General features: G+C 44.2%; 2 protein-coding genes across 6 annotated transcripts; one reads left to right on the forward strand and one right to left on the reverse strand.

The window, feature by feature from the left end:
* On the reverse strand, window positions 1–18,316 carry trak2 (trafficking protein, kinesin binding 2). 4 transcript variants are annotated; one of them, XM_083990166.1, is made up of 16 exons: window positions 18,161–18,316; window positions 13,906–14,096; window positions 12,455–12,640; window positions 8,510–8,586; window positions 8,280–8,396; window positions 7,642–7,863; window positions 7,329–7,407; window positions 7,090–7,220; window positions 6,732–6,806; window positions 6,322–6,459; window positions 6,110–6,189; window positions 5,869–6,006; window positions 5,003–5,289; window positions 3,888–4,442; window positions 3,647–3,746; window positions 1–2,929 (listed from the first exon to the last, which is right to left on the reverse strand). In XM_083990166.1, the coding sequence occupies exons 2-16, from the start codon at window positions 13,958–13,960 to the stop codon at window positions 2,125–2,127; spliced, it is 3,045 nt and encodes a 1,014-aa protein (XP_083846292.1). In that variant the 5' UTR covers window positions 13,961–14,096; window positions 18,161–18,316; the 3' UTR covers window positions 1–2,124. The 4 variants fall into 4 exon arrangements, with proteins under 4 accessions (XP_083846292.1, XP_083846291.1, XP_083846293.1 ...); XM_083990165.1 differs by having other exon boundaries at window positions 5,869–6,030; XM_083990167.1 differs by lacking the exons at window positions 12,455–12,640; window positions 13,906–14,096; window positions 18,161–18,316 and adding an exon at window positions 11,847–12,067 and having other exon boundaries at window positions 5,869–6,030.
* A 49-nt stretch (window positions 18,317–18,365) lies between these two features.
* stradb (STE20 related adaptor beta) lies at window positions 18,366–27,345 on the forward strand. 2 transcript variants are annotated; one of them, XM_083990223.1, is made up of 12 exons: window positions 18,366–18,589; window positions 19,165–19,444; window positions 20,187–20,267; window positions 21,881–21,983; window positions 22,803–22,924; window positions 23,033–23,141; window positions 23,860–23,983; window positions 24,097–24,268; window positions 24,384–24,488; window positions 25,104–25,360; window positions 25,469–25,511; window positions 26,213–27,345. In XM_083990223.1, exons 2-12 carry the CDS (start codon window positions 19,433–19,435, stop codon window positions 26,372–26,374), a joined length of 1,290 nt encoding a protein of 429 aa, XP_083846349.1. In that variant the 5' UTR covers window positions 18,366–18,589; window positions 19,165–19,432; the 3' UTR covers window positions 26,375–27,345. The 2 variants fall into 2 exon arrangements, with proteins under 2 accessions (XP_083846349.1, XP_083846350.1); XM_083990224.1 differs by having other exon boundaries at window positions 19,165–19,190.

A 27,345-nucleotide genomic window follows, 5' to 3' on the forward strand; every position in this document is an offset into this window, starting at 1 on the left:
ATTGTTTATTTAAAAAAAAGAGACAACTGTATAATACCCATAGTTTACAGAGGATCATGATCTTATAGGAGAGATATGAACAAGCCAGTTTATATTTTAACCAAAGAACGACACAAACCTGAACCTCCTGCTTTACTGGAAGTAGGATATGACTACAAATAACCGATCGATATGAACAGTCTGAATGTGCCTTCTCTCTCCCCCCATTGTACAAACATAGAAAACATTAAACTGAAGCTCTTCTTGCATTGTTAAATATGTTACAGCGAGTTAGGACAAAATGCGTCTCATATACACATGTGCAAGCCAGAGTCGTCCATTTCTTCAGAAATAAAAATAACATTTGGCTTGAGTTGGATTCCCTTCTGTGGGCCTCTACATATGAAAAGCAAAAAAAAAAAAAAAGACAAAAATGCTACATATATTAAAATCTTATGACAAATTGTTAGCTGACATGATAAAAAACAGGCACCCACTATGCTAAATCTTCATGTTAGAATCTAAATACTTCAAATAGTGAGTGTAAAACAAAGGTTAATTAAAAGTAAAAGTGCAGTAACTGAGTGCGGGAGTCTGGTTGGACTGATGAAGGGTCACAGGGGTCAAGCACAAAGCTCTAAGCATGAGATAATGTGGTGTTAAAGTAGTATATTGAATAAATATGATAACAATCCTAGTTGCTGGCTAAAGTGTGAACCATATACATCCTCGAGATAAACCCCCAAGGTCCATTTTAAACAGAAAACAACCACTCATAATAAACCAGTGTGCGATATATATAATTAAAATGATGTCAGTGGTTTTTTTTCCATCTGAAAAGACTGAACCTGAACATCCCACAGGCCTGAGATAAACACGAAGGATGAAAAGTTTCTTATTTTAAAGCCCAGCGCCGCGGTGAAATGTTTCCAACCAAGTAGTAGTGGTCCTAAAATGAACTCAAAAACCTCAAAAATCCTCCAAAACCCCACGGAGTGCAACTCATATATACAAACATGGCTTAACAGGAACACAAATCATAACAGTGCTGGCTCCCACATAAGGCCTCGTCATATTAAAAACACACAACACAAGGACCTGAAGAAGAAGGTAGATCTTATTCCTATGTTTTTCTCTCTCTTTCTATTTGCCTGGTGTCTTGATTTGGTTCTGACCTCGCCTTCAGCCTGGGCCCCACCCGTCTGTCGACAGGGTGCATGCTGGGAACCTGTAGGCATGGTCGCTTCAGATGTGTCATGCATGCAGACGTTTGCAGGAGGCAGGGAAAAAAATGGGGATGGGAAGGGAAACGTGGACGGACTGTCACCAGACATCTGTGCAACAATGGTCTCTTATAATAAAAGATATCATAATATGAATTAATACTGGCGTGTCAGGGGGCTGGCAGTACGCTGTTCGGCCAGCGAGCACTTAAGTCGTCCAGTTGTCAAGTAATAAAAGCAAACTGAATGAATCCCTTCTATGGTGACTGTAAAGATTTCAATGTGCCCAGACGGATGCTCTTAAACCAGTCACCGTGTAATGGGTATCATGTGGTCGGCCACCATGATGCTGTTTTACTACATACTAAAGCTTTTCCAGCTCACTACAGAACAAGCCCTTGGAATAGATAAAAAAAAACTCTTGATGTTCAGTCCATCTTTCTTCTTTCACCTTAGACTTACTTTCCCTTCTTGAATTTATACTTTTTATGGCTTTACTGTGCCTTAACTCACGTTCTTTTCTTAATCGACTTCCACAAACCATCAATCACTTACACGTTCCTTCTCTCTCTGCTACCTGCGCCTGAACATCCCAGAGCCTTAAAAAAAAAAAAAAAGGAAAAACTACAGAACCTAATTCTTACACTACGACTGAAAAGGTACGGAGCTGAATAACCTGTTCAGAGGCGAGCTAAGGCCGTAACAACTAGCATCATGGCAAACATCTACACACATAGACACTGCGGTATCGCTAAAAACAGTCAGTAAAGTTAAATTGTGCTTTAAAATGAAGTCGTACAAAGGAGGGATTGTTTCGCCAAATCGATGCCCTGACTCGTCTCTCTCCAGAAGGCAGAAAGGAGGAGAGATGAGAGGAAGGAGGAGGGGGATGGAGTTGTAAAGGAGCAGTCCGTCCCTCTCTTCAGTGTTTGGCTGAGCTTGAGCTTGAGCTTGATGACGGGACATGGGAGAAGGAGGCGAGATGCCGGCGCTGCTCTCTAGGGTTTCCCCACGGAGGCGGGGGGAGGGCGAGGGAGGTGGGATGCAGAGGAGGCGCGGGGTGACCGACCGGCTTCCCCGCTCCCGCTCGGGCGCCGATCATGGCCGGGAGGCTCTGGTTGCGCCTCAGCCCGTCCAATAAGCTCCCTCCGCCCGCGGAAACAAAAGTGGAGGAATCCTTTCTGGGCGCCGAAGCCTCAGACTCGGAGCCGTGGTGCAGCACCTTGGTGAATCCCAGCCGCCGCAGCCGCTCCACCAGCCCGACGTGGACCGGGTCGAGCCTGGTGGTCCGGCCCGGGGTTTCCTGGGAGGTGCTCGGCAGGTCAGGGTGCGGGGCGCGGCCCAGATTCAAGCCGTAAACGTCCTGGAGGAAAAGCTCCGCCGGCCGCGAGGCGAGGAAGTTGTCCGCCGGGTGCTGCTGGCGAGACTCCGCCGCGGGCACGGGGGAGGGGCAGGGCGAGTGGGTGGGGGAGTTGGGCGGCGTCTGAGGGAGGAAACGGAAGAGGGGCTTTCTGCGCGGCTGGGCCGGGGACGAGGGCGGAGTGTCGGTGGATACTTGCGCCGAGATGCCTCTCTCCAGCACCAGCTTGGCCAGGCTGCAGACGGGGGGAGCGGGGGGGCGGCGGGGGGGGAAGGAGTCGCCCAGGCTGAGTCTGCAGGGGGTCACGGGGGTGCTGGGCCCCGTCCTCATGGAGCTGGGGGTGTTGGCCATGAGAGAGGACTGAGAGCTGGAAAACACAGACACAGACACAACAGAGAGAGAAGAAAACACAATCAAAAACCAACAAATCAAACAAATGATATACATAATAGTCCATCTATTTACACAATTGAAATGAAAAGGAAGAAAAAGGGGGGTTATCATTTCAAATAATCATAATAATAATCATTCAGATTTTTTTTAATGCTTTATAGATGTCTAAGGTTTTTATAGTAAACAAAAAAGGCTCACGCACATCCAGAGGTGCAACCAGGTGCTGAGTCCAGGGAGGTGAACATCAAAAAGAAGAAAAGACTCGCCACACCGTAGAAGCTCCAAAGTATACAAAAATGTATTGGAGGACTACATAAAAGGGACAACGTTTCGAGCAGTGCGCTCTTCGTCAGTGTGGCGAGTCCTTTCTTCTTTTTAAGGTTTTTATAGTGGCAGATTTCTATTTTGAATTCCTGAATCCTTGTTTTTTTTCAGGACCATTACATTTGTGAACGTAGTATTTTCCATATAAAATGCCCTTAAAGCTTTTCTCATCATATTGGAGAATTATATTTTTTTTATTTTAAGTTTAAGCTTTACACCAGTTATAGTTTCAAAGAAATGTCAAATTTCTGCCCAAAACAAATGAACATAACAGCATTCATAAAAAAGGTGACAAAAAATTTCCACCTGCTGCTAACTAACTTTATTTTGTTTTCTGACACAATGCTTTACAGGCGGCTCGGCTCACCTCGCTGTGACCTGTGTGACATCACTGGGGTGCAGGATGCGGCAGGTGGTGAAGGTGTAGGTGGAGAAGGTGGAGCTTTGACACTTCCCTGGATTTTGGACTGAACACACGAACACAAATCAAATCACTGTGAGTTTTATTAAACTGCGTTATAATTTATAATTTAAAGTATATTTTTGGGGCTTTTTGCTGTTAATTGATAGGATAGATAGATGAGTAGTAGTAGATAGTGATGATTTACCAGAGGAAGATGTCGTTGTTGTTGTCATTGTTGTTGTCGTTGTTGTTGATGCTGATGCTGAGGTGCAGATTTGGGTCTGTGGTTGGACCGGCGCTGTCGGGGCTCGTGTTGCGGTCTGAGGAGACAGGCTGGACGTCTCAGTGACCGGACGAGGTCTGGGAGTCAGACAGGGGTCCGATCTGAGGGAGGAGGACGCCGTCGGCACGTTGGGGGAGCCGGGCGGGGCGGGGAAACACACCGACACCAACTGCTGCTTCCTCTCCTTCCTCTCCTCCGGCGTCGACGTGTAGCGCACCTTAAAGGTGATCCCGCCTTCCTCCTCCTCCTCCTCCTCGTCCTCCTTCCCTCGCTCTGCTGCCCCCTTCTCCAGGACGCCACGCCCCCCTTTTCCTCTCAGCTCTTCGTCTTCCTCGTCCTCCTCCATGTCCGAGAGGTGGTAGACGTCGTCCTGAGCCAGCGGGCGGAAACCCTTCGTCACCACCCCCGGGTGCGGGTCCAGGATGGTGGCCAGGTGCGGTTGGGCCAGCTGCTGCCAGTGGTGGAGCGTCAGAGAGCCTGGAGACACAACGTTGGATTAGTTTTTTTGTTTCGTAAACGTTACCTTCCTTTTTTTTATTGTGAAGTAAAACAAAACAAGACAAGTGACACCATAATTGGACAAAATAACCAACAGACAAATGACAACAACAAAGTAACACAGGAACAGGGCAAAAAAGACAAACTAAACAAGCAAAAAAGAAAGGGAAGAGAAAGAGAGAGAGAGGGGGGAAAAAATTGCCTATGTAAATAAATAAAATAAAATAAAAATAAAAAAAGGGGGGGGTGGGGGTGTGTGTGTGTGTGTGTGTGGGCCTATAATCTGGTATTTGATATGGTACGAGTGACAATGATGCGATAATAATGATGATAATAATAATAATAGTTATGGAGGTGACACCTATGATAATAGCCATGAGAACAAAAATAACAAAATTCCACATATGCAGCACACCAGTAACAAAAATAACAATAGCAAATTGTTGTGAGTAAGGAGTGGAAGGAGTGTGGAAGAGGGGAGGGCTGTGGGAGGTTAGATCAGGTGAGTTTAAGTCTGAGTTTGCGGGATGTCGCGTTACCTTCCATGGGTTTGACGATCTGCAGCTTCTCAGGCAGGAAGGTCTTAAAAACGGTGGAGCTGAAGGAGAGCTCCGACAGGTTGGAGTAGGAGGAGAGCACGCTGCCCATCGGAGAGCTGCAGCCGCTGGCCTCTCCTCCGTCCTCCGCATGCAGCTTCTTCTCGCGCTCCGCCTGGAAGAACTGTCGCTCCGACAGGAAGTTCTGCCGTCGCAGCGACAGGCGGTGGAGGGCTCTGGTGAGGTCGTTTCCGCCCGGACAGCCCGGCTGGCCCATTCGCACCTCCTCCCTGCACAGACACACACTCGTTTGTGAATGGTTGACCAATTACTGTATCCAGTCATGGAAAACACATGGGAATTGAGAAAAAGGGTAAAATGTCCTGGAAAAGCTTGAGTTGTCAGCTACCAGAGCTCTATTTGACTTTTTCAGACCCCACTAAGGATTTCTTTTCCAAAGATGCACCCAGCGAGAAAAGAGAGCTGTTTTAGGTGCAGTTTAAAAACAAAAACAACATGTTTTTGCGTTGTTCTATGATAAATTTGTCTTAATTTCTAAGCACGTAAGATATTATTTCATTGATAAGTTGCAACCACAGACTGCACATCTTTAAATCAAATTTCTTGGGGTGAAAGAAAAGAATAAATATAGAAACAAACTGGTTGAATGTACAAAATAAAGTACTACAACTTCTCTCCAAAGCATGAATGGGATGGGGCGACGTCGTGTATGGCCTAATAACATGTCTGTCAGACTGTAGCAGCTGAAAATGTCCCGGAAAAGTCCTGGAAAATGATTTCAAGAAAAGAGTGGGAACCCTGATGAAATGCAAAACAGGACAGGAAGCTGATATAGTTTGTGACGTTACCCATGAGACTGGAAGGGCTGTGCCGTCATCACTAGAGAGCTCTGTCCCGAGCCGGGGATCGGAGGCGTAGCTGAAGCCGGCCGTGATGTCGAGGCGTTGACGGAGCGGACTGTTTGGAAAACTCGCTTCTGGGATATTCTGCAGGGTGAAGACGTTCCACAACTTATCAAAAGACCGTCGGCCACTACACCAGAGGTTATTGAAAGAAAAACTGTCCAGGAGCTTGATTATAGTTTCTCACCTTTGGTCCTGAAAGGCAGTCTCCTCCTCCACACTCAGCTCTCTCCTCATGGTGCCCTCGATCTCCGCTGCCAGGGAGTCCTGCACAAACACACAGGAAGGAAGACACACAGCTCGTCAACTCATCCATCTCTTCTCGTAAACCAACACGTTTTCTTTGATGGCGACACTTCAGCTCATCATCCGTATCCCCCGTATATGTGTTTCTCTCACCATGGGGTAGAGGCCGTAGGAGAGGTGCCGTCTCATCCCGGCAGAGGGAGTGTTTTTATTACGGAGCTCCTTGATCTCCTCCTGAGACTCATGGAGCATCTCCACACACTCGATGTTCCTCTCTGCCAACTCGTTCAGCTGGGACAAACACACACACACACACACACACACAGATGTAGTGGTTATTCAATTGAATTTGGTCTTTTATGCAGCAATTAATTCAGCAAAGGAAAGTTCACACAAATTAATTTGTCAGGTCAATGTAATTGCTAAAGCTGGTAATGGATTTGACTAAATTAACATAATTACAAACTGGAACAACTGCTTATCAATCATCAGAAATTAAATGAATTACTTATTCATTTATTAAATAATATTTCTTGGTTATTTATGATTGATTGAGACTGTACCTCTGCTGTGAGCTGCCTCTGAGCATCTTTGGAGGCCTGCAGATGGATCCTCAGCTCCTCTTTCTCCAGAGCCAGCTACACAGACAACACAGGCATTTAAACATCTCAAACAAGTAAAAGTAAAAAAAAAAAAACTGTGTAAATCAGTTGTATTTCTTTATATCAATTTAAATTATTTGCATTCAGTCATTTCGCCTCAGCTCTCTGCAGTCAAGTTTTTATTCTCTAAAAAACTGTTTTTAACCGAAGAGAAACTACTGAAGGGAGGAGATTAAGGCAATTTACCAACTATGACACTGATTTAAATCCTGATTTACAGGCCACACGGTGTTATCTGGACCAGTGTTTCCTCTCTCACCTCCTTCACTCTGTGTTGCAGCTCCACTATCTGGGAGAGCAGCTGGGCGATTTCCTCCTGGTGTCTGAGCAGCTCCTCGTTCTTCTTGGACAGATCATCTGTCAGAGACACCATCTGGCTGTTGGACTCACCTGGGAACGAGCAGACACACACACACACACACACACACACACAATGTAAGTCTAAAAACAGCCATTTCACACTCGAGAATGTGTCTTTTGTGTCTTTATTTCACTCACGCAGCTCCTTGACACAGTCGCTCACGAGCTGCTGCTCTTTCTCCTCATAGGTGATGGTGTCTCTCTTCAGCTGACCCGCCTGCAGTCACAGAGATGTTACAGAAAACCAGTCAGTTAACAAACCTCGGACGATTCAAAGGTCAGAACTAAGGCAGTAAAATTTTACATTTGCATAAAAACACTAATTAGAAGGATACATCTATCCACTTCCTCTTACAATGCATTGAATTTGTAGCAGTGATGACACTGACTTCTCAAATGTGTGGTTTATATTCTAACGCTTCCCCTTTTCTCTTTCTGTCACGCCTCGTACCTCGGACCTCAGCGACAGGTTCTCCTCCTCCAGGTCCTGCAGCTTGTTCTGCAGAGACTCCAGCTGGCTGAGCGCGGCGGCGGCGGTGGCGGTTCCCCCCAGCGGCTGAGGCTGCTGCTGCGGGGTGGAGATGCTGGAGTCGGTCTCGCTCTCCTCCGACGCGATGGCCACCATCCGCAGCAGCTCGTCCTTCTTGGTGAGTTCATGCTGCAGCTGATGGACCTGGTTTGGGAGGAGCAGAGTTGTTTTAGAGGTAAATTCATACAAAACCGCTGATGCGCGTTGCCTTCAGGGACAGTTTTTCATCAAGCAGACTCTGAATTTGCCTCTAAAACAACTCTGTCTGGTAACGTTGTGTTATTATCTCATAGCGTGGTGAATGTGCAGGTCACAACTTGTCCACCAGAGCGTTGTGGAGTTGTTGGATTGTGTATTTGATGAGTTTGATGAGGGAAACCAAGAAATCCCATGAGCCTCCGTAGCGTAGCTCTGAGCAGCTCACGGCTCTGCTCCGCCGTTCTAAAAACAGCTTGCACCGACAAATAAAGGTAACAAACCTACTCCTAAAACTATAGGGATTATGGGCCAATTTGCCAAAATGTTGAACTATCCCTTTAAAGTTTAAAAGGTGAAGCTACCTGGTCCAGGGCCTGTGCTAGTTGCTCCTCGACGGCATCATTGCGTTCCTGCAGCAGGTGGTTTCTCTGCAGGAGTGACTGACCAATCCGAGCTGCCAACTCCAAGTCCCTGTCCCGCTGTCCAATAAGAACACAGGACACCCAGGGGGGGTCAATATCAACCAATCAGATGCAACCTCATTAAAAAAACAACAAAAAAACTGTCAGATGTACAGTAAGGAAACACCCACCTCAGCCAAAAGGTGTGTGACCACTTCAATGTCATTGTAGGTCTTGGTCATCTGCTCCACACGATCGGCACTGAGGACTGGTCAGAATATAAACATTACTTATAGGACACACACACAAGGACACACACACACACACATACACACATGCAATCTAGCAAGCACACGGCGGCATGTGCATGCAAATTGTGCGGTCAGGGAACTGCACACAAAAACCACCATCATACTGTATCACCCCAACTAACGGACACACATCTATGTCATGCCAGCATCACGGTTTGTGTAGAAGTGAATTACTGAAACACACAATATGGCGATGTCGTTGCTAGTGGTCTGACAGTAATTAGCCCTACACACACATAAAAACACACCACACACACACACACACATACACTAGATAGCACTACAACAAGCGGCCTACAGTGGCAGACTGCAGATCTACACTACACAAGTCTCTCGTCTGCTGCTGCTGTCTACATGCAGGAACATCAACAAGCAGAGAGGGGCTCCAGGTCTGTGGACCAGAGCCCCTCTCTCACTCTGGAGCTAAATGAGGCAGTTGCAGAGCAGAACAGGCAGAGAGAGGGAGAAAGAAAGAGAGAGAGAGGGAGAGATACCTTTGGAGAGGCTCTGAGAGCCGGGGTGGGAATAAGAGGAGGGCTCCAAAGCAAGATATGCTAGTGAGGGATAGAGGAGAGAGAAAAGAGGAGGGAAGAAGTTCAAACAGGTGAAATGAGAAGTAAACAGCTTTTTTTGAAGAAAGAAAGAAAGAAAGAAAGAAAGAAAGAAAGAAAGAAAGAAAGAAAGAAAGAAAGAAAGACAAACCGATGTACTGTAAGACAGTATAGAGCAGAGAATGAAAGCTGAAGCTTCAATACATCAACTTCATTTCCTGTAGAAACATTAGTTTGTGGAGTCAGAGGATCTACACATCCACGAGCTTGGTTTTGATTTTAGCACCTGAGTGAGTGTCACCGGCGCTGCACTGCTCCCACTTCCACCTGTTTAAAGAAAAGTGGCATCTCTAATCACTGAACCGTCTGTCGGGTTTGACTTTTTAGAGACTAAGGAGGACAGACGTCAACACTTTAACAAGGAACTGGGAGGTGAAAAATGAAAAAGAATTTAAAAGAAGTCCTTTTTTGACTTAAATTGTGAAGTCTATTTAATAAAGTTATACATATAAGAACATTAGGGCTGCAACAAACACTTTCTCTGTTTGGTAAAACTTAGTGTAAATAAAACAGTGTGGATTAAAATGTCCAGTCAGGAGCAGCCTGAAGTGAAGCAGCAGCTCAGCGGGATGAGAGCTGCTGTCCAGTAATCTGAGGCCCACACTGACCTCTGGATCTGGACGCCACACACACACACACACACGCACACACACACACACACACGCACACACACACTGTCTGCTCCAACAACCAGCAGTTAAAAATACCCTCTGCCCAACAGAGCCGTCTCCCGTTACACACACAGGAAGACAGATACTGTACAGCCACACACACACACAATGCACATAATCGCTCATGTTACCATATGACGCGCTCACACACAGAAACACACACATGCCGTTACCTTCAGTGTTGTGTAAATGATGATGTCCGTACTCTGGGTTCATCATTTTCTACCAAATTCTTCTTTCAAAATAACAAACCAAAAAGCGAGTGCAGTGCAGTCACACACTGCACAGACATGATCATAGACTAAAGTTGATTGTGAAAGTAGAAAGTGTGTGAACTCTGTCCACAATAAACCGCATAAAAGGCAAGTCCACACACACACACAAACACACATAGACACACAAAGTACAATGGTCAATGGGTGACTTGTTAACAAACACTGTGCAGCTTTTGATTCATGGCTGCTTGGACCTTTGGCACCATAAACCAGCTGCACCAGCTGTAGGTGCTGCCATTATTTATTGATCAGTTCAGAGGCATAATGTGATGTCACAAGTCATTATTATTACTACTAACACACAAAAATATATGGATTATCAATTATTAAAGGTAGAAATAGTCATTTCAATGTCTACAAAACGCTCTGCTCAACTCCATGTGGAAGTAGGAGACAAAGGTCACGGCTGAGGACAAGATAATTAATTCAGTTTTGTCAAATGTATTGATGTCTTTGTAAGTTGAACTCTTCAGCAGCTATTCTGTAACTCACACGCTCTCACACACACACGTGATGTCAGATCTAGAGGTTACCAGCCTACCGGTAGATAGCATTAGAATCAATTACAGATTGATCCTCTAAAATCTGTCCACATGTGAACACCGGCTCATCTCCTCCCGCAGCCGGAGACACAGGACACGCAAATATATGATCAAAACTTAGATGCACAACAATAAGAAACAACATCTGACAAGATCTGGGTTATTAAATTATAAAATTAACAATAAAAATGATTAAATTTTAAAACGAATACTCTTATTTTGCACTAAACTGCATCGGTAAGCGACTGTAATATCCGTGCTTTAAATAGCATGTGCGTCAAATCCGTGAGACGGCTTCCTCCTCTGATTCCACAACATGACACAAAAACTCGATATGTGAAATCCGAGTTGCTTGTATCACCGATATTATGTATTATATTCAAACATTGTCAGCTTAGTGTAAATGTCAAAGCAGCTCATTTCTGCAGATGTCATTTGTTGCAGGGGTGACGAGGTGCAAATTCGCATATCAGCCTGTGCAAGTCTGTGCAAGTGCATCAAACTCTATTAATAGGCCGCTGTTGATTTTACACTCGGGGAAGTGGAACGGCGAGGAACGTGAAACCCAGACTCCCTCACTGTAGCCCTTCTCTCACACGTGCCACACTTACACTTTATACAAAGAAATATAAGCAAAAACTTTGTCTGTGCAGGAACATTTCATTGTCCCACTTTGCACCGACTGTATTCCTTCCTTCCTGTGCAAACTTTGCAGCAGTTATGTGGGTCAAACATTAACAAAAGGATTAGTTAATATAATGTCAGACAGAGTGTTTTCATCTGGCGAATAAAACCAGGTCAGCTTTAGTTTGTGCATGTGTGCTAAAAAACAACAACAGGAAGTCAATCCAACTGTCACCGCTGCTGCTCCCGCTGCATACCACAACTTGTTTGAATGTAAACACAAGCACTGATTCAGACTTGCCCACTTCCTGTCCTCCCGAGGCTTTTACTTACTGTACACACATACATTCACTTTCCCCTCCGCCCTCTGTCCCCGTCACGTTCTGCCTGACCTTGCAGACGTTGACTGCAGCTGCCTCCGCTGTCACACCGGCTCACATGTTTTCCCTCGCTCTCTCTCAAAACACCAAACAAACACCGACGCCTCCGCTCACCTTCCACAGCAAAGTTATCGTAAAGGTCCTCATTATGGATGTTTAAAACCGGCATGGCTCTGCGCTCTTCTCTCTACTGTCCTGTCTTCATCCTCTATCCGTCTATCTCTCCACTCTGCCTCCCCCCCTCCTCTCCTCATCATTCTCTGTCCCGTGACTCGAGCCCTGGCTTTGAACTCAGCTACACTTAACTCTGGCTGGATCTCTGGATTCCTCTTGCTCACTGTCTCTCTCACTCTCTCTCTCTGTCACACACAGACACACACACACAGAGAGAGTGTCAGAGCTGTCTAGCAAACACAGGAAAAGACAAATAAACACAATAACAGCCTCTGTGCCCGATAATATCCACAGTAAATCCCTGTGATTTTAATTGAAGATGATGCGCGCTGTATAAAATGAATCCCTCACGTGTCTAATGCACTCAGACACTCAAACGCACCATCTGCTCTGCGATGTCGCCACAGGCTAAACCAATCAGAAGAAAGCAAACAGGGACATTATAATATGGTCGTTATGGTTATTATATAAAAATAACTCGTACACAACTGTGTCTTTTCAGCCCAAATGACAACAAAGAGAAATATGAATAAACTTAAGACACTTACTCATGTAGCGGAAGGTTTCCTCTGCCAGCATGGGGGAGATGGCGGTGTGCTGGCCGGAGCTTTCATCCGGAGAGCAGCTCGGGGAAACCACCCAGTCCTGACTGTCCGACAGGTACACGGAGCCGGAGCCGGCCGAACCCGAGCCCACCGAGCCGTGATGCCTCCCACTGCTGCCCAGACCCTCATCTGTTAGATTACAGGACACATAAACGGAACATGTAGATTAAAAAAATACATTCATTTTGACTATAAAATGTCCAGAATAAACCCCTAAAATGATGATATGTCCCTTTAATAATAATAATAATAATAAAAAACAAAGATATCAAACAGAGAAAAGCAAAGTCATTACATTTGTGGGACTGTAACTTGAAATAAATCAATTTTAACATACAGATAGTTGTCGTGTTAGCTCACCAATTTAGATTTTATGCAGTGTTACATAGGTGGTGCCTACATTACCCATAATTCCTACTGGCTGCCAGCAGATGGGTGTGTGTTTAGAGTGTGTTGCAGTTCAGGTTGCAGAATATAAACCGTATAAAATAAATATAAACCAGCTGAACGATATGAGGTGCTTTTATTTTGTCAAACAAAACAGCAACAGTCAGGTTAGAGCACGAGCATCAGGTTGCAGTGACTGTATTTTTACAGCGAGCACGAGCTTAAAGCATTTGAATATGAGAGTGTGTGTATGTGTGTGTGTGTGTGTGTGTGTGTGTGTGTGTGTGTGTGTGTGTGTGTGTGTGTGTGTGTGTGTGTGTGTGTGTGTGTGTGTGTGTGTGTGTGTGTGTGTGTGTGTGTGCTCTCTTGGCTCAGACACTGTACGAGCCAATGTCCTTCCACTTGAGCAGATATGTGGTTTACTGGGACAGATGGGTCTAACTATAGCATCAGGCCCAAACACACAGCAGACTGTAGCTCAGGGCAGCGTGACATTGGCAGCAGAGGTCGATGACAATTTATAGAGCAGGATGATTTATAACGCCAATATTATATTGTTTTTTTGGGTTTTTTTTTACTTATTTGCATCTAATTAAAAGGATAGTTCAACATTTTGGCAAATTGGCCCATTGCCATAATCCCTATAGTCATAACAGTAGGTTTATTAGCTTTAATTGTCGGTGCAAGCTATTTTTAGAACGGCGGAGCAGAGCCGTGAGCTGCTCAGAGCTACGCTACGGAGGCTCATGGGATTTCTTGGTTTCCCTCATCAAACTCATCAAATACACAATCCAACAACTCCACAACGCTCTGCTGGACAAGTTGTGACCTGCACATTCACCACGCTATGAGATAATAACAGAACATTACCAGACAGAGTTGTTTTAGAGGGAAATTCATGCAAAACCGCTGATGCGCGTTCCCGTTTTTCAGCAAGCAGTTTCTGCATTTGCCTCAAAAACAACTCTGTTGCAGAACTAAAATGACACGCAGCCTACAGTTCCTACCTGTCTCTGTGCTGGACTCCTTCTTCTCCACCGCCCGGGGTTTGACTTCAAACATGTCCCTGTCCTCGGAGCGGGGAGGAACTCCCCACTCACAAACTCAAAGCTGGACAGAAAGATGGAAGCAGCGCTCGCTGTGACATCACATCCTGTTTCTGCGCCGACGGTCGGGTGGTGCCCGCACACACCTTTACCTGTAACAGGAGGGGGGAAGTGAAAGGTATCAGAGAAGCAATTTGGGCAAAGACAAAGATTAATTCTTTCAAAAACCGTGGAGCTTATCTGACTCAGCTGTGGATGACACTTTTAATTTCCCAGTTCCAAATCCCAGCAAATGAAAACGCCATTCCTCCCTCTGTGTTTTGCTGTTGGACACTGAAATCACTAATCTGTGTTGGTGTGAAAACTGTGAAATCTCAAAAACAGATTTCCCATCTAAAATTTGACATGACTTTGGCTTTTTGAGGAACATGAGGTCATTTATTGAGCATCCACATGAGAAATACAGTCATAAAAGCAAAGCCAGCTGCTCGACTGTAACACAGATGCATTTTCATTTCCCATCGTATGTGTGCCACATACTGTTTTAACAGGGTGGGAGGGCCAAGGAGCGATTGGAGAGCCCTCCCACTTCCTGGAGGAATGAGACAGGATGTGTTGTCTTAAAGGGACGGATTCCCAGCAGAGGACACTGGGAAGATGAGCGCTGAACAGCTGTGAACATGTGCTGGTCTCTGTATTGTATCATGGCACCGCAGTTGGCGAGATGTTTTGTCAAGTGTTCAGCAACTCTGAGGTTTTTTTTCTCTCTAGTTACTCGTGGAGTCACATGTCATAGTGGTTGTAACTGTTCAGAAAACCCACTGTTGCTGGAAACATGAAAAACATGAATGAATGGCTGCTATTGTTTATCTTAAAGGTAGAGTACTACTGAGACACTTAGACAAATTGAACCGGCAAAAGCCAAAGTCCTGAACACAATGCAACTTGATAGCATCTTTCATCAGATCCTCTTCCTATCTCATATACAAAAACAACATCTTTTGAGCACTACACCTCCTGGCTCTGTTCAAAATCCATCTCCACGCCTGACTGAGATAACCCCCATGAAATCGCCGTGACATCACTGAGGTTATTTATTTACCCACTTTAAGCTCCTTCCAGCGCGACAAGACGTTACACAGCTGTTTTCACAGGCTGCGTACAAACTGCTCATGACACGCCAGTTTAACTTTGTGTGTTAAATTGGTGGAGTGAGTGGCTCTTTAAAAAAAAAAGGGACTGAGGTTTGCTTAATTGTTCTACTGTATTTCAACAACAAACAAAAAAGCTGCAAAACCGGCTTTTCTTTCTTTCTTTTTAAAAAAAAAAATAGGACAATACAATGTGTGGCTGCTTCAAAAAGACTGTACTGTGCTGGGTCATGCATAGCTCCATCTGCATCAATGACCTTGGTGTTTGGCCTCTAGCTGTGCAAGCATCCACACACACACACATACAGTTACACATCTGTGTGTGTGTATATCAGTGAGCATGCCTGTGGAAAGACACAATCCTTGGGCAACACTCAGCCTCTGCTTACATAACGGTGAAGCTGAAACAGTTTGCTCCATAAAGAGGATTAGTGTGATGCACGCAATGCTACAGCCTAAATGCACTATCAACTATTAGAGGCATACAGTAGCAGACAGACAGACACACAGTACCGACCCATCGGTTGAAAGATACAGGAATCACATTAGTCATACTCCTAACTATTGTTTGTATGCATTAATTTTAAAGAAATGCTGCATGCGTTTTGTTTGTCTTTATCATAGCAACGTATTTCAGATGTACAGACGCTTCTTCTTTATGCCGGAGCTAATCCTGTCAGAGTGACATGTGATTCATCTCATGAGTAACACTGTCACAGCCAGACGGCTTCTAGTTTATGATACAATAAATGATACGTGAAATTGTTATGTTTTTACGCACTGACATCATTACCAACCTCATTAAACAAAAACAATCACATATTTGAGTTAGTTTTAGATAAAGTTGTTTTTTTTTATTAAAAGGATGTTTGTGGCCAACATTAATGGACACACACAATTTCCTGTGGTTCAGAGCATCAAGGGGAAATTCTGACCACAGTAAACTGACACTTAATTATGGTGAGAGATTTTTTCATTTCTCCTTTATTTATTCAGGGAAGGTCAATTGAGAGCGAGCTCTCTTTTTCAATGACGCCCTGATTACAGAAACACAATTATACAATATACAAATTCATCAAGGTCATGATCCACAATTACATACAGGTTGTAAAACATTTGATAATCAGTTTTTAAAACTATCTAAGGAAATAAGATGATCCAGTTTCAGACAGTTTTATAGGTTATTCCACTTTTAGGGGGCATAAAACTGAAAGGCAGTCTTCCCCAATTCTGTCCTGATACTGGGAATTTGGTCCTGTGAACGAGTGTGCAAGTTACAAATTCTAAGTGAGATTAAGCTGGTAAGATAAACAGGTAAAATTTCAAGTAAAGCTTTGTAAATAAAAACCATGCAATGTTGTTCCCTCCTTACACTTAAGGATGGCCATCCAACCTTATTATAAAGAACACAGTGATGGGTTCGGAACACATCTCCAGTAATAAAACGAAGAGAGGAGTGACATTGACAGACAAGATCTATTACGATATAAGAATGATAATTTTCCCTTAAGTTTTTTGGTAAGATCGGAAATATGAGTTTTAAAAGACAGTTTGTCATCCAACCAAATGTCCAGATATTTGTAACTTGAAACTTGATTATTGCACAATAAAGTGATGTAAGATGCCAAGTGAGGCTCTGCATGCAACTCTGTGAAGCACAGACAGCAGCAGCAGCAGCAGCAGCAGCAGCAGCAGCACAGACAACACTGGTCTGTCCCAGCTGTCCCAGAGGGACTGTCTGCTTACATCAGCTTTTCACAGACTCCATCTCCGTCCGTGTCTAAATCGCAGCATCCCGCCGGCGCTCCCATCCAGAGTGACCCACAACTCGTGCAGCAGTGGAAATGTCACTATCTGAAATGCCAAAGACCACAAGTCGTTCATCCATAGTACACACCTGAATGGCCAACCTGACCTTGCTGAAGATGTTCTCCTTGGCTCGTCCTCCTTTCTAATTTGCCTCACTTTTATTTGTGCTGCATCACAGCATCTGCACTCTCCTCGGCCCAGCGTTGATCTAACAAACTGGACGGGGCCCGAGGCGCCATGTGACACTGACTGGACCTGAGAGGGTTGGACTGCATAACCAGAAACCTCTGACTGTAAAATCAGCAGACATTCCTTGTTGCCTTGCCAGAAGAAGAAAAAAAAATGCGACCACCACAACAACATCTGATCAAACTGGCAGCTTTAATTCATGAAAAATAAATATTATAACATATACACTTATTAAATAATCTTCAACCTTGGTGCGGTATGAGATTTTACTATTAATCAATGCTTCTTCATAGATTATTAAAATTAAAGACCCTATGTTGGGAGGATTCATATTCATTTCTCCACAGATGACAGATATCATATGTTTTATAGGTTATTACTATATAAATACAGGGCTCCAGACTAACTTTTTTTTTAATACACACAGTGGCCCCTAACTTAAACATTTTAGGACCACAAACAGAACATTTAGGGGCGCACACACCTCATAAAATCAACTTACAAAGCAAATATTTACATTTTCTTTTCATTCATGATCCTCACACACCTGTAATGACAGATACCAGATGTGACTCGCCCCTTCCACGTTTCACCAGTGTTTTGTTTTTGTTTTTTTAAAAGGCAAAGACAAAGAAGATGAAAGTTTTAATTTTAATTTTTTTTATTTTAATAGGCAAAATGCTCCCATTTAGGGGCAGTCTGGAGCCCTGTAATACTGATACGGATCACCGATGTTTTTAAATATCCCGTGTGAGCTAACGCTAGCAATGTTTTCGCAGGGCCAGCTATCATTTACCAATAAGAGGGATTAATCCTATAGATCTATAGGTAAATTGACTATTTCTCCATCAATAACATCCTTTTGAATATCATAAGTATTATTAGTATTGATGAAGACCTGAGTGTAAGCTAATGTTTGACGTGTTTTGCTGTAGGTGAGGTTGACAGCTGCCTGTCTGTGGTACTACAGGACCGTCACGAGCCCAAAGTGGGAGCATCCCTCGCGGTGTGAGCATCGAAAACATGATAGAAATCAAAGAAAGATGATCGATTATCGCCAAACTTACCCTATATCGATGTTATTCCACAACATGGGCAGCCCCGGCGGAGCACGCGGTGTCTGTCAAACCCCACTTGCTAAAAAACCTCAAACAATAGAGAGAGGGGAAGGAAGGGAGGGAGAAAGCTAAAGGCTACACGCGTCATCAAGCCGCGACAGCAGCAGCAGCAGAGGGGGGTTGGTGACGTGTTTACGAGGCGCCAGACGTCGGTGTCAAATTAAAAGTCCTGTCAAGATTACATTTTTCGCTTTGCGGGCATTGTGCCGTCCGTTACTGGGAATAAACGCGTTACCTTTGACTAACTGCGGATCGTTTTGACACAAAAAAATGGTAAAAGATGAATCCTTTTAAATAAAACGTTGTTTATGTTTTCAGGCTGCTCTTTGTATTTTTAACTTGTTTACACCAAGAAGCTGTTGTTGTCGACGGGAGGAGGTAAGTTAAGCTGCCTTCTCTCTTTCTTTACGTGTCCACTACTTTTGAATAAATAACCAACCAGAAATATAATATCCAGTTCATAAGTTAGCTAACTTTAGTTTAATGTATTAATCCAAGAAAATATATTTACGCCAGTTTGGCTCCTACAGAGTGAGTGTTTTTGTGCGGCATGCCCTGTTTTTTTGTCCGATAATGAAATAATAACACACAAAAAACATGGATTAGTTATGTAAAAGTCACGTTAAGTGGCGACATTAATAAAGCTAGTCCTCTGATTTGAATAAAATGGCTGCAGTTAATCTTAACCTTGGAGAGGAGTTAAATTTCATAATTATCTTGGGAAATTATAACAATTTTTTTGGGGGGGATTGCGGTTCACAAGTGATGTCTTATTGCGCCACTATCAACAATCAATGACCTATTTTGATTTTTGAACAAAAAGCCAACTGAGTGTAAATAGACACATATATACTCATATCTAAAGGCTGCAGGATTTTCTTTTTTTCCGATGCTACGGCTGCACTGACTGACTGACTGACTGGACCGGACGGATTTCCTCTTTATTTCCTCAGATCAGTAGATCGGTTGATGCAGCCAGGTAAGCTGCCGACGGGTGGATGGGTGGATGGCCGAGGTTGGATGGATGCTGCTGCCGCTGCTGCCGCTGCTGCTGCTGCTGGACGCTTTCTAGTCTAGTTGGGGATTCTCCGTGTGTGTGTCTCATATTACACCGCTGCTCTCCGTCCTCCTGCCTCGCTCCATCGCGGTTCGGTCTCCTCCTGCAGCCTGTGAGCGGATGAATGCCAAAGCCTGTGGTTTTACCGTCGCCAAAAGGACTCCATGTCTTTCTTGGTAAGAATAAAACGCTGCTAGGGTTGTTTTTCTTGTTTTTGTTTTTGTTTTGCTTTGTGCCTCTTTGCGCTTTATTGTGACCAAGTAGATGATGGATAGTGACGAATCAGATGGCTCATGCTGGTGCCCCTGGTGGGATATGATAAATTCAGGAGTCTTTTAAGTGGAGGAGCTTAAAGATATGGATGCACCAGTCATTGATTTCAAAAGCAATCAATCCAATTGTTATTTCTTGTCAAATTAGCAGATTTCTAAGTTGTAAGCTTCCAGATATTCTTTATATAGCCTGTCTGAAAAAGTGTAACCACTTTGCATCTGCATTTTCATAATGAATCCTAATGTAGCCTGGGAAATATAAGTATTAATATTATCCATCCAACTGTGCATCTCTCACATCTAATAGGCACATCTAAGTATGTATGCAGCTCTTATCTGGCTCTGTTGGGACACATCAGTCAGTCAGCTGGCTCTTTGTTGCCTCTTATCGTCACTCTCATTCTCTCTCCACTCACCACTTCCGATAAAAAGCCATGTGAGTGCATTCACAGCTTGCGTGTATTTGCAGATGCTTGCTTCCCCGTCCCTTCCACCCTCCACAAAGGCAGCGTTACACCACCACCACCACCGCTGCCGCCCCTACCTCCAAAGCTCCATGTTTCCTCTCCGCTCCTCCTTGTCCTTTACGGCATGTCTCACCTGTACCCCCCCTCCTCCCTCCCTCCCCCCCTCCCCCCTCCACCAGGACTGTTCCTGCATCTCCCACACTCAGGTCCAGCCCTTGGACATAGAGGAGCGCTATGAGGACACCAGCCACCAGTTCCTGGTCAGTAGCCAAGACGCTGTCAGCATGGAGACAGGTGTCACACTGATGCTCTTCCATCGTATTACGACTGTTAATTTGTTGTTGAACAGCAGCTCCAATGGGGGGCTGCTACTGTTATGGGAAAGCATTGTGGCTGTTGAAGCTGCTGGTAACACCTGACGGAGCTACTCCGTCACGTCAGTGTTGCATAAAGTCTGGGGACACAGAATGAGAGAGTGGATACAATCGGTGCAGTACACTCTAAAAACACTGTATCCTGTATCCTGTAATGCGAAATATTCTCTCTGTATTTATTTAATGTATGTAGGTCACATTCCCATTTATAAAACAGCCTTCTTACAATGAATTTGTATTAAAGCCTTGAGCCTTAATTGAGATAACCCTAATGACATCACTTTGACATCATCGGGGATTATCTTTTCAGATTAGTCACACTGGCTGGGCAGCACTCCACATGACAGGTAAACTGTATAAAAGAACTACTTCACATGATTATAGTAGAGAGATTTCCTGTCCTTTTATTCGTCTATAACTATTTAAACCATTATTAGCAGTGCATTACCTAATTATTATTGTATACTTAATAATAATTACAAATGTACTGCTGTCAAGTCAAGTTAAGTCAAGTCAAGCTTTATTTATATAGCACCTTTAGCCAAGGTGCTTTACAATTACAATGAAATACATTAGATAAAAGCACAATAAAATAAATATAAAATATAAAAAACAATAAGAACTCTCATGATAAAACAATCAGTCAGTTAGGATAGCAAAAAAAGAAACGTAAAGACGATGCGTGGATGAAACCAAGAGTATATATATGTGTTTGTGTTTGTGTGTGAAAGTGAACTAGACTCTCCTGTGTCCCAGACCTCTATCTGCATCACTAAAACTGCAAGCATCGCCGACACCCCGCCCCCTCCTCCCCCCCTCTGCTGTGCTCAGTGTCACAGTGACATCCCGTGGCGACCATCGTCTCCTCACACACATACACACACACACACCGCCTCCCTTCGCCTCACAACAGTGGCGCTGTGACCTGCCTGTCAGGCTGCCCTTGTGCCAGTAGCAGTCCAACGAGGGTAGATTTTAGGGGTTATTGCAGGACAAAGCCAGTTAGATGGATGAGATTAAATGAGCTGAAAATGTAATGATCCACCGTGGGGAATTGGATATTACGTAAGAAGCATTAATGAAGAAGCAGAGAGATTTTGAACTGAACCGCAGCGCAAATTTACTACAATATAACGGAAAATTCTTGATGTGCAGCTCCTCTCTCTGTCCACCCTTTGTGTTGAAATCTAATCCACCCACACTTTGCCTACTCACACTCTCAGCTGCTTAGTGGTGGTGGTCTGAGCCAGCAATATGCATATGCAACAAGCCTGGGAACGATGACCCCGACCATGTTTGTCAGTGCGGTTGCTATATCTCGTTTTCAGAGGGTGTCAGAGGTCATAAATGATTTAAAGTGTTCACGTCCAAATATTTGAGTTATGTGCATAATACATTGCATCATGTTTAACTGCTGTGTTACTTTATTCTTCCTCCTGTGTGTGATAAATGCTTAATATGTGCCTGTGGGGTGAATGTGGGCGTGTGCGTCCCTGCAGAGCTGCGACGGGTCTGAATTCACTCTGCAAGGGCCAGCGGGCGGCGATGACATCACAGGGCTGTCTCCCGAGCCGGCCCACTACCAGCTACTGTCAGAGCTGGGTGAGAACATCCCACACCACACACACACTCCTGAGTCAGAGACCGCAGAGAGCTGCACCTGTTTTCTCCTCTCAGATCTTAAAATGAGACTTAAAGGGATAGTTCACCCAAAATTCAAATTTCACTCATTATCTACTCACCCTCATGTCGACTAAGGGCTGGGAGAAGTTTCAGAGTCCTCCGTGGCTTCTCTGAGTTACAGCGGGGCTCCGTGCAGCACTGCATGTCCATATGATGGTTGCGAACGGAGCTCACTTTTCTTTGTCCAAAAAGACACACCAAAAAACATCCAAATACCTCCATACTGCTCGTCTGTAATGTCCCTCTTGTATTGAAGCCCCGACATGAGAAATTGTTCCGAAAAAATTAAATAAGTCTATATTTTAAGCTTGTTTGTAGCGGAAGCTCCCAGCACTGCTCTTCCTGGTCCGTCCAAATCTCGCGCAGTTCACGGCTCCGCAAATCGCACGAAATTCCGGAAGAGCAACACTGGGAGCTTCCGCTACAAACAAGCTTAAAACATAGACTTATTTAATTTTTTTCGGAACAATTTCTCATGTCGGGGCTTCAATACAAGAGGGACATTACAGACGAGCACTATGGAGGTATTTGGATGTTTTTTGGTGTGTCTTTTTGGACGAAGAAAAGTGAGCTCCATTCGCAACCATCATATGGACATGCAGTGCTGCACCGAGCCCCGCTGTAACTCAGAGAAGCCACGGAGGACTCTGAAACTTCTCCCAGCCCTTAGTCGACATGAGGGTAAGTAGATCATTTGAATTTTGGGTGAACTATCCCTTTAATGCTTCCCCACTGCAGGGAGGGGCTTCAACAACCTGAGCCAGGTGAGCATGGCGCGGCACATCCCCACTGGCCAAATGGTGGCCGTCAAACAAACCAACCTGGACGAGTGCACAGAGGAGGAGCTGTTGCAGCTCATGGTGAGCTACTCCTCAGGGAAAAGGATATTTGTCGTTTGTTGAGTGCATATGGTTTTTAAAAGTCTTCATCCAGGTGTGTTTCTGCCTGATTGTTTCCAAATCCCCCAGAACGAGGTTCTGCTTTCCAGGTTTTTCCGTCACTCCAACCTGCTGACCTCTCGCCTGGTGTTCAGCTCCTGCTGCCAGCTGTGGGTCCTCACACCGCTCATGGCTTATGGTCAGCTACTGCCACTCCTTTATAAAGTCTGCTTTTTTGTCTTTAAAATCCATAGAAATGAATAAAGCTGCAAAATTGAGTCGTTTAAAGGGATAGTTCAACATTTTGGCAAATTGGCCCATTGCCATAATCCCTATAGTCTTAGCAGTAGGTTTCTTACCTTTAATTGTCGGTGCAAGCTATTTTTAGAATGGCAGAGCAGAGTCGTGAGCTGCTCAGAGCTACGCTACGGGGGCTCATGGGATTTCTTGGTTTCCTTCATCAAACTCATCAAATACACAATCCAACAACTCCAAAACGCTCTGGTGGACAAGTTGTGACCTGCACATTCACCACGCTATGAGATAATAACAGAACGTTACCAGACAAAGTTGTTTTAGAGGGAAATTCATGCAGAACCGCTGATGCGCGTTCCCGTTCTTCGGCAAGCAGTCGAGATGGAGTTGTTTTAGAGGTAAATTCAGAGACTGCTTGCCGGAAAACTGCCCCTGAAGGCAATGCGCATCAGCGGTTTTGCATGAATTTACCTCGAAAATAGTTTTTGGATTGTGTATTTGATGAGTTTGCCAAAATGTTGAAACATCCCTTTAAGCAAATACACAAGCAATATATAAATAAAACTTGTGAGTTCCAGCTTCTCGAGGATAACTCACTTCTATGAATTTTCCATGAACGTTTCCCTGCTCAGTCGTTGTGTCCTCTCTCCTCCTGTCTCCAGGCTCTGCAGACACTTTACTGAGGACATATTTCCCAGATGGGATGAGTGAATCCCTGATCGCGTACTTGCTGTACGGTGTGTTGAAAGCGCTGGAATACCTGCACCGCATGGGCTACGTTCACCGGTCAGTGTGAGACGTGGAGCTGTTTTAAGAGGGATGAGGCGAAAAATATTAAAAATCTATCTATTAAATATCTGTATCCCTTTTAATGTGTTTCTGTTAATATATTTTACCAGGGGGGTGAAGGCCAGTCATATCCTTCTGTCAGCGGAGGGGCGAGTCTACCTCTCAGGGCTCCACAGTGTTTACAGTATGATGCGTGAGGGGAAGAGGATGAGGGCGGTGTTCGACATGCCCCATCACAGCCCCGCCCTGCTGCCCTGGCTCAGCCCAGAGCTACTGCGACAGGTCAGATATTCGACAAATGACACAAGGTCAAGTCGTGTTTTAGAAAGCAGCAGTTTTAAGCTTCATCCCTGTCTGTCCTGTCCCTCCTCTGTCCATGGGCGCTTGTCCTCAGTAGGACCTGCACGGTTACGGCGTGAAGTCGGACATCTACAGTTTAGGTATCGTGGCCTGTGAGTTGGTCAGTGGCAGGGTTCCCTTCCAGGACATGCCGCCCACTCAGGTGAGAAAACAAAAACAAAACACAACACTTCCAACCAAACAAGATTAGGTTTGTGATCTAGCTGTTTTTTTTATTTTTATTTTTTTTATTGTGCAATACAAGTGGCAAACATAAAGACATGACACAGCAGAAGACAAGAAAGACATGACACCGCAACACAGCAGCCAATAAAAAGTATAGAGTTAAATAAGAGATAAATTGTGATAAGAGAGAACAAGTGAGAAAAAAAAAAAAAAACGTATCAGAATCAGAGCTGTTTTATTGCCAAGAGCAGTAAAGGTCAGTTTACAGCACGAGGAACTTGTCTTGGTGTCAGGTGCAAACATAAAGGTACCAAAAATAGAATAGAATAGGAATTTAGAGAATTAAGAATTTAAATAAAATAAAATAAAATAGAATGAATTAAAATGTTCTAGTGCAAAAGATAACGCATATACTATATGAAAAAAAAGATATAAAGATATATACAAAATACTACTAAATAAGTTATTGTGCAAATTGTTGTAGTAGTGACTGTCCATAGGTTTAGGGTTATTTAGGGGCGACTGGGGCATTGTTCATTAGGATATATTTAGCTATTATTTAGCTGTTTTTGTTTTGAATCCGTTTGTCCAGATGCTGCTTCAGAAGCTGCGCGGCTCCCACTGCTGCCTGCTGGACGTGGCGCCCTTCCCGCTCGGCGAGCTGGGGGGGCTGAAGGTGTCGCGCTCCGGCGTGGACTCCGGCATCGGGGAGAGCGTGGCCACGGGGAGCCTGTCGCACAGCGCCACCGCTCCTCCCACGGACCGACCCCAGAGCCCCGGACCCAAAAACCACTCGGCCACTCTGCACAACCTGGTGCAGCTGTGTCTGCAGCAGCAGCCCGAGCGCAGGTCGTCACAGCGAATCAACACCGCGCACAAACTCACAGTACACTACACAACTCATGACTTACAGTATGATGCTAATAAAAGTGTTTGCCCTGTCTTTCTCTTCCATAGACCGTCAGCATCTGCTCTGTTGACTCACGCCTTCTTCAAGCAGGTGGGTTTCCTACTTCCTACCTGGGAGCTCAGATTGTGTGTGTGATCAAAGTTGTGTATAATATAATAATTTACCATGTTCAAGGGAAAACTAAAAGCATGGTTACAAGCAAACCAGACATGTGACCACCTGTAACTTGTATATAACAACTGCCAGGGCACCATTTGAGGTTTTCTTTTTCAGTTAATTGTACACAATGTTTTTTGTGTACGTCATTTTGGGTTCTAGAAGTACTTACATAATTACAATTAAGTATTACATTTCGTGCAATATCTACACACTTCTGCTTGTGCAACTGGGTGTAATGGGCATTGTGCAATACAACCTGGCACTTTAAACTGATGTGCACTTTAGGGCCTTGTGCAATACTATCTGGCACTTTGATAAATACTCTTATAGGGCATCGTGCAATACAACCTGGCACCTACAGTATGCACTCCTGCACTTTAGCACTTGTCACTTTAACCCAGTACTTTTGCACTTTATCTCTCAGAAACTCTTATGGTCCCCCTGCCCATGGAAGTGTTTGTCAATATGTCAATATGTTTTATATGTCATAGTCGTCTTGTGGTATTTACATGTTTTTATGTTCATTAATGTGGACTGTTCCATCCAAATAAACAAATAAAGTAAAGTAAAGTAAATATACAGTAGATTTGTTTGTGCCTTTGCTTAATCAGAGTTGTGTTGTTGTGTGACAGGTGAAGAGACACACCAGAGACTCCTTCCTCAGCCTCATGTACCCAGCAGTGCCCCTCACCAGCCCCGAGGACCCTCCCGTCTCCTCTCCACCTGGGCCGTCCTGCCACGCTCCGACATCGTCCACCGCCGACTCCCCCGAGGCTGTTTGGGATTTCTCCTAACCCCCCGACCCCCCGACCCCCCTTCATACACACACCTCAACTCCCACTCCCTCGCCCCTTAATCTCTAAAACGTGACTAGCAAGCCAAACACAAGACAATCAAAACAAAGCAATGAGGCCAAATTCTACTGTGCTTTTATTTTTATTATTATTATTATTAATCCAACTCTCTGAGCCTTTTTTAAGTAGTTTTGTAGATTTTTTTAATATGTTCATCTGATGCCTACGTGGACTTTAGTCGAGTGGTGTTGTTGAGGCGACTGTGAAAGTGCTGGATCGAAGAAGCTGCTCTGATCATGTACTAAGGATCCATAATAATAATAGAAATAATAATGGACCATCAACAAGTCACATGACAACAGATGTATTAGCTGACTGTATAATCAAGCACTTACTCTGAGGTAAAAGGCAACTATGACTTAAAGGAAAAGTCCACCGAAATACTTTATTGTTAAAAACGGCTGTTTGTGTTTACCAGTGTATGTCTAGGCACATTTTGTTGTTTGTTTTATGGTGTTTAATCATATTTCCATGGTTAATATTTCTTAAGTGAGTACTGTACCTGCTCTTAAGAATTAAGGACCTCACTAACTAACACTAACTGTATCTGAGCTACATGAGTTAATACACCAAAACGGTGTAACTCCCGAGTGTGAGACACTATGGTGGACTTTTCCTTTAAAGTGTTGTATATTCTTACTGTGAACAGTGAATACTGCGGTACATAGAAGGAGATTTACAGCACATATGTGCATATACAGTATATTCATAAGACACTAGTGATCTTCCAGGACTTGCCTGTGAATTATCATACTTTGAAAATCAGACTAATCAAGTGATAGTTGTCTGCACATCAGCGACAACATGACAATGCTAATTCGACATTCTTAAAGGGATAGTTCAACATTTTGGCAAATTGGTCCATTGCCATAATCCCTATAGTCATAACAGTAGGTTCATTACCTTTAATT

This window comes from Trachurus trachurus (assembly GCF_905171665.1).
Source record: "Trachurus trachurus genome assembly, chromosome: 2".
Classification (NCBI taxonomy): domain Eukaryota; kingdom Metazoa; phylum Chordata; class Actinopteri; order Carangiformes; family Carangidae; genus Trachurus; species Trachurus trachurus.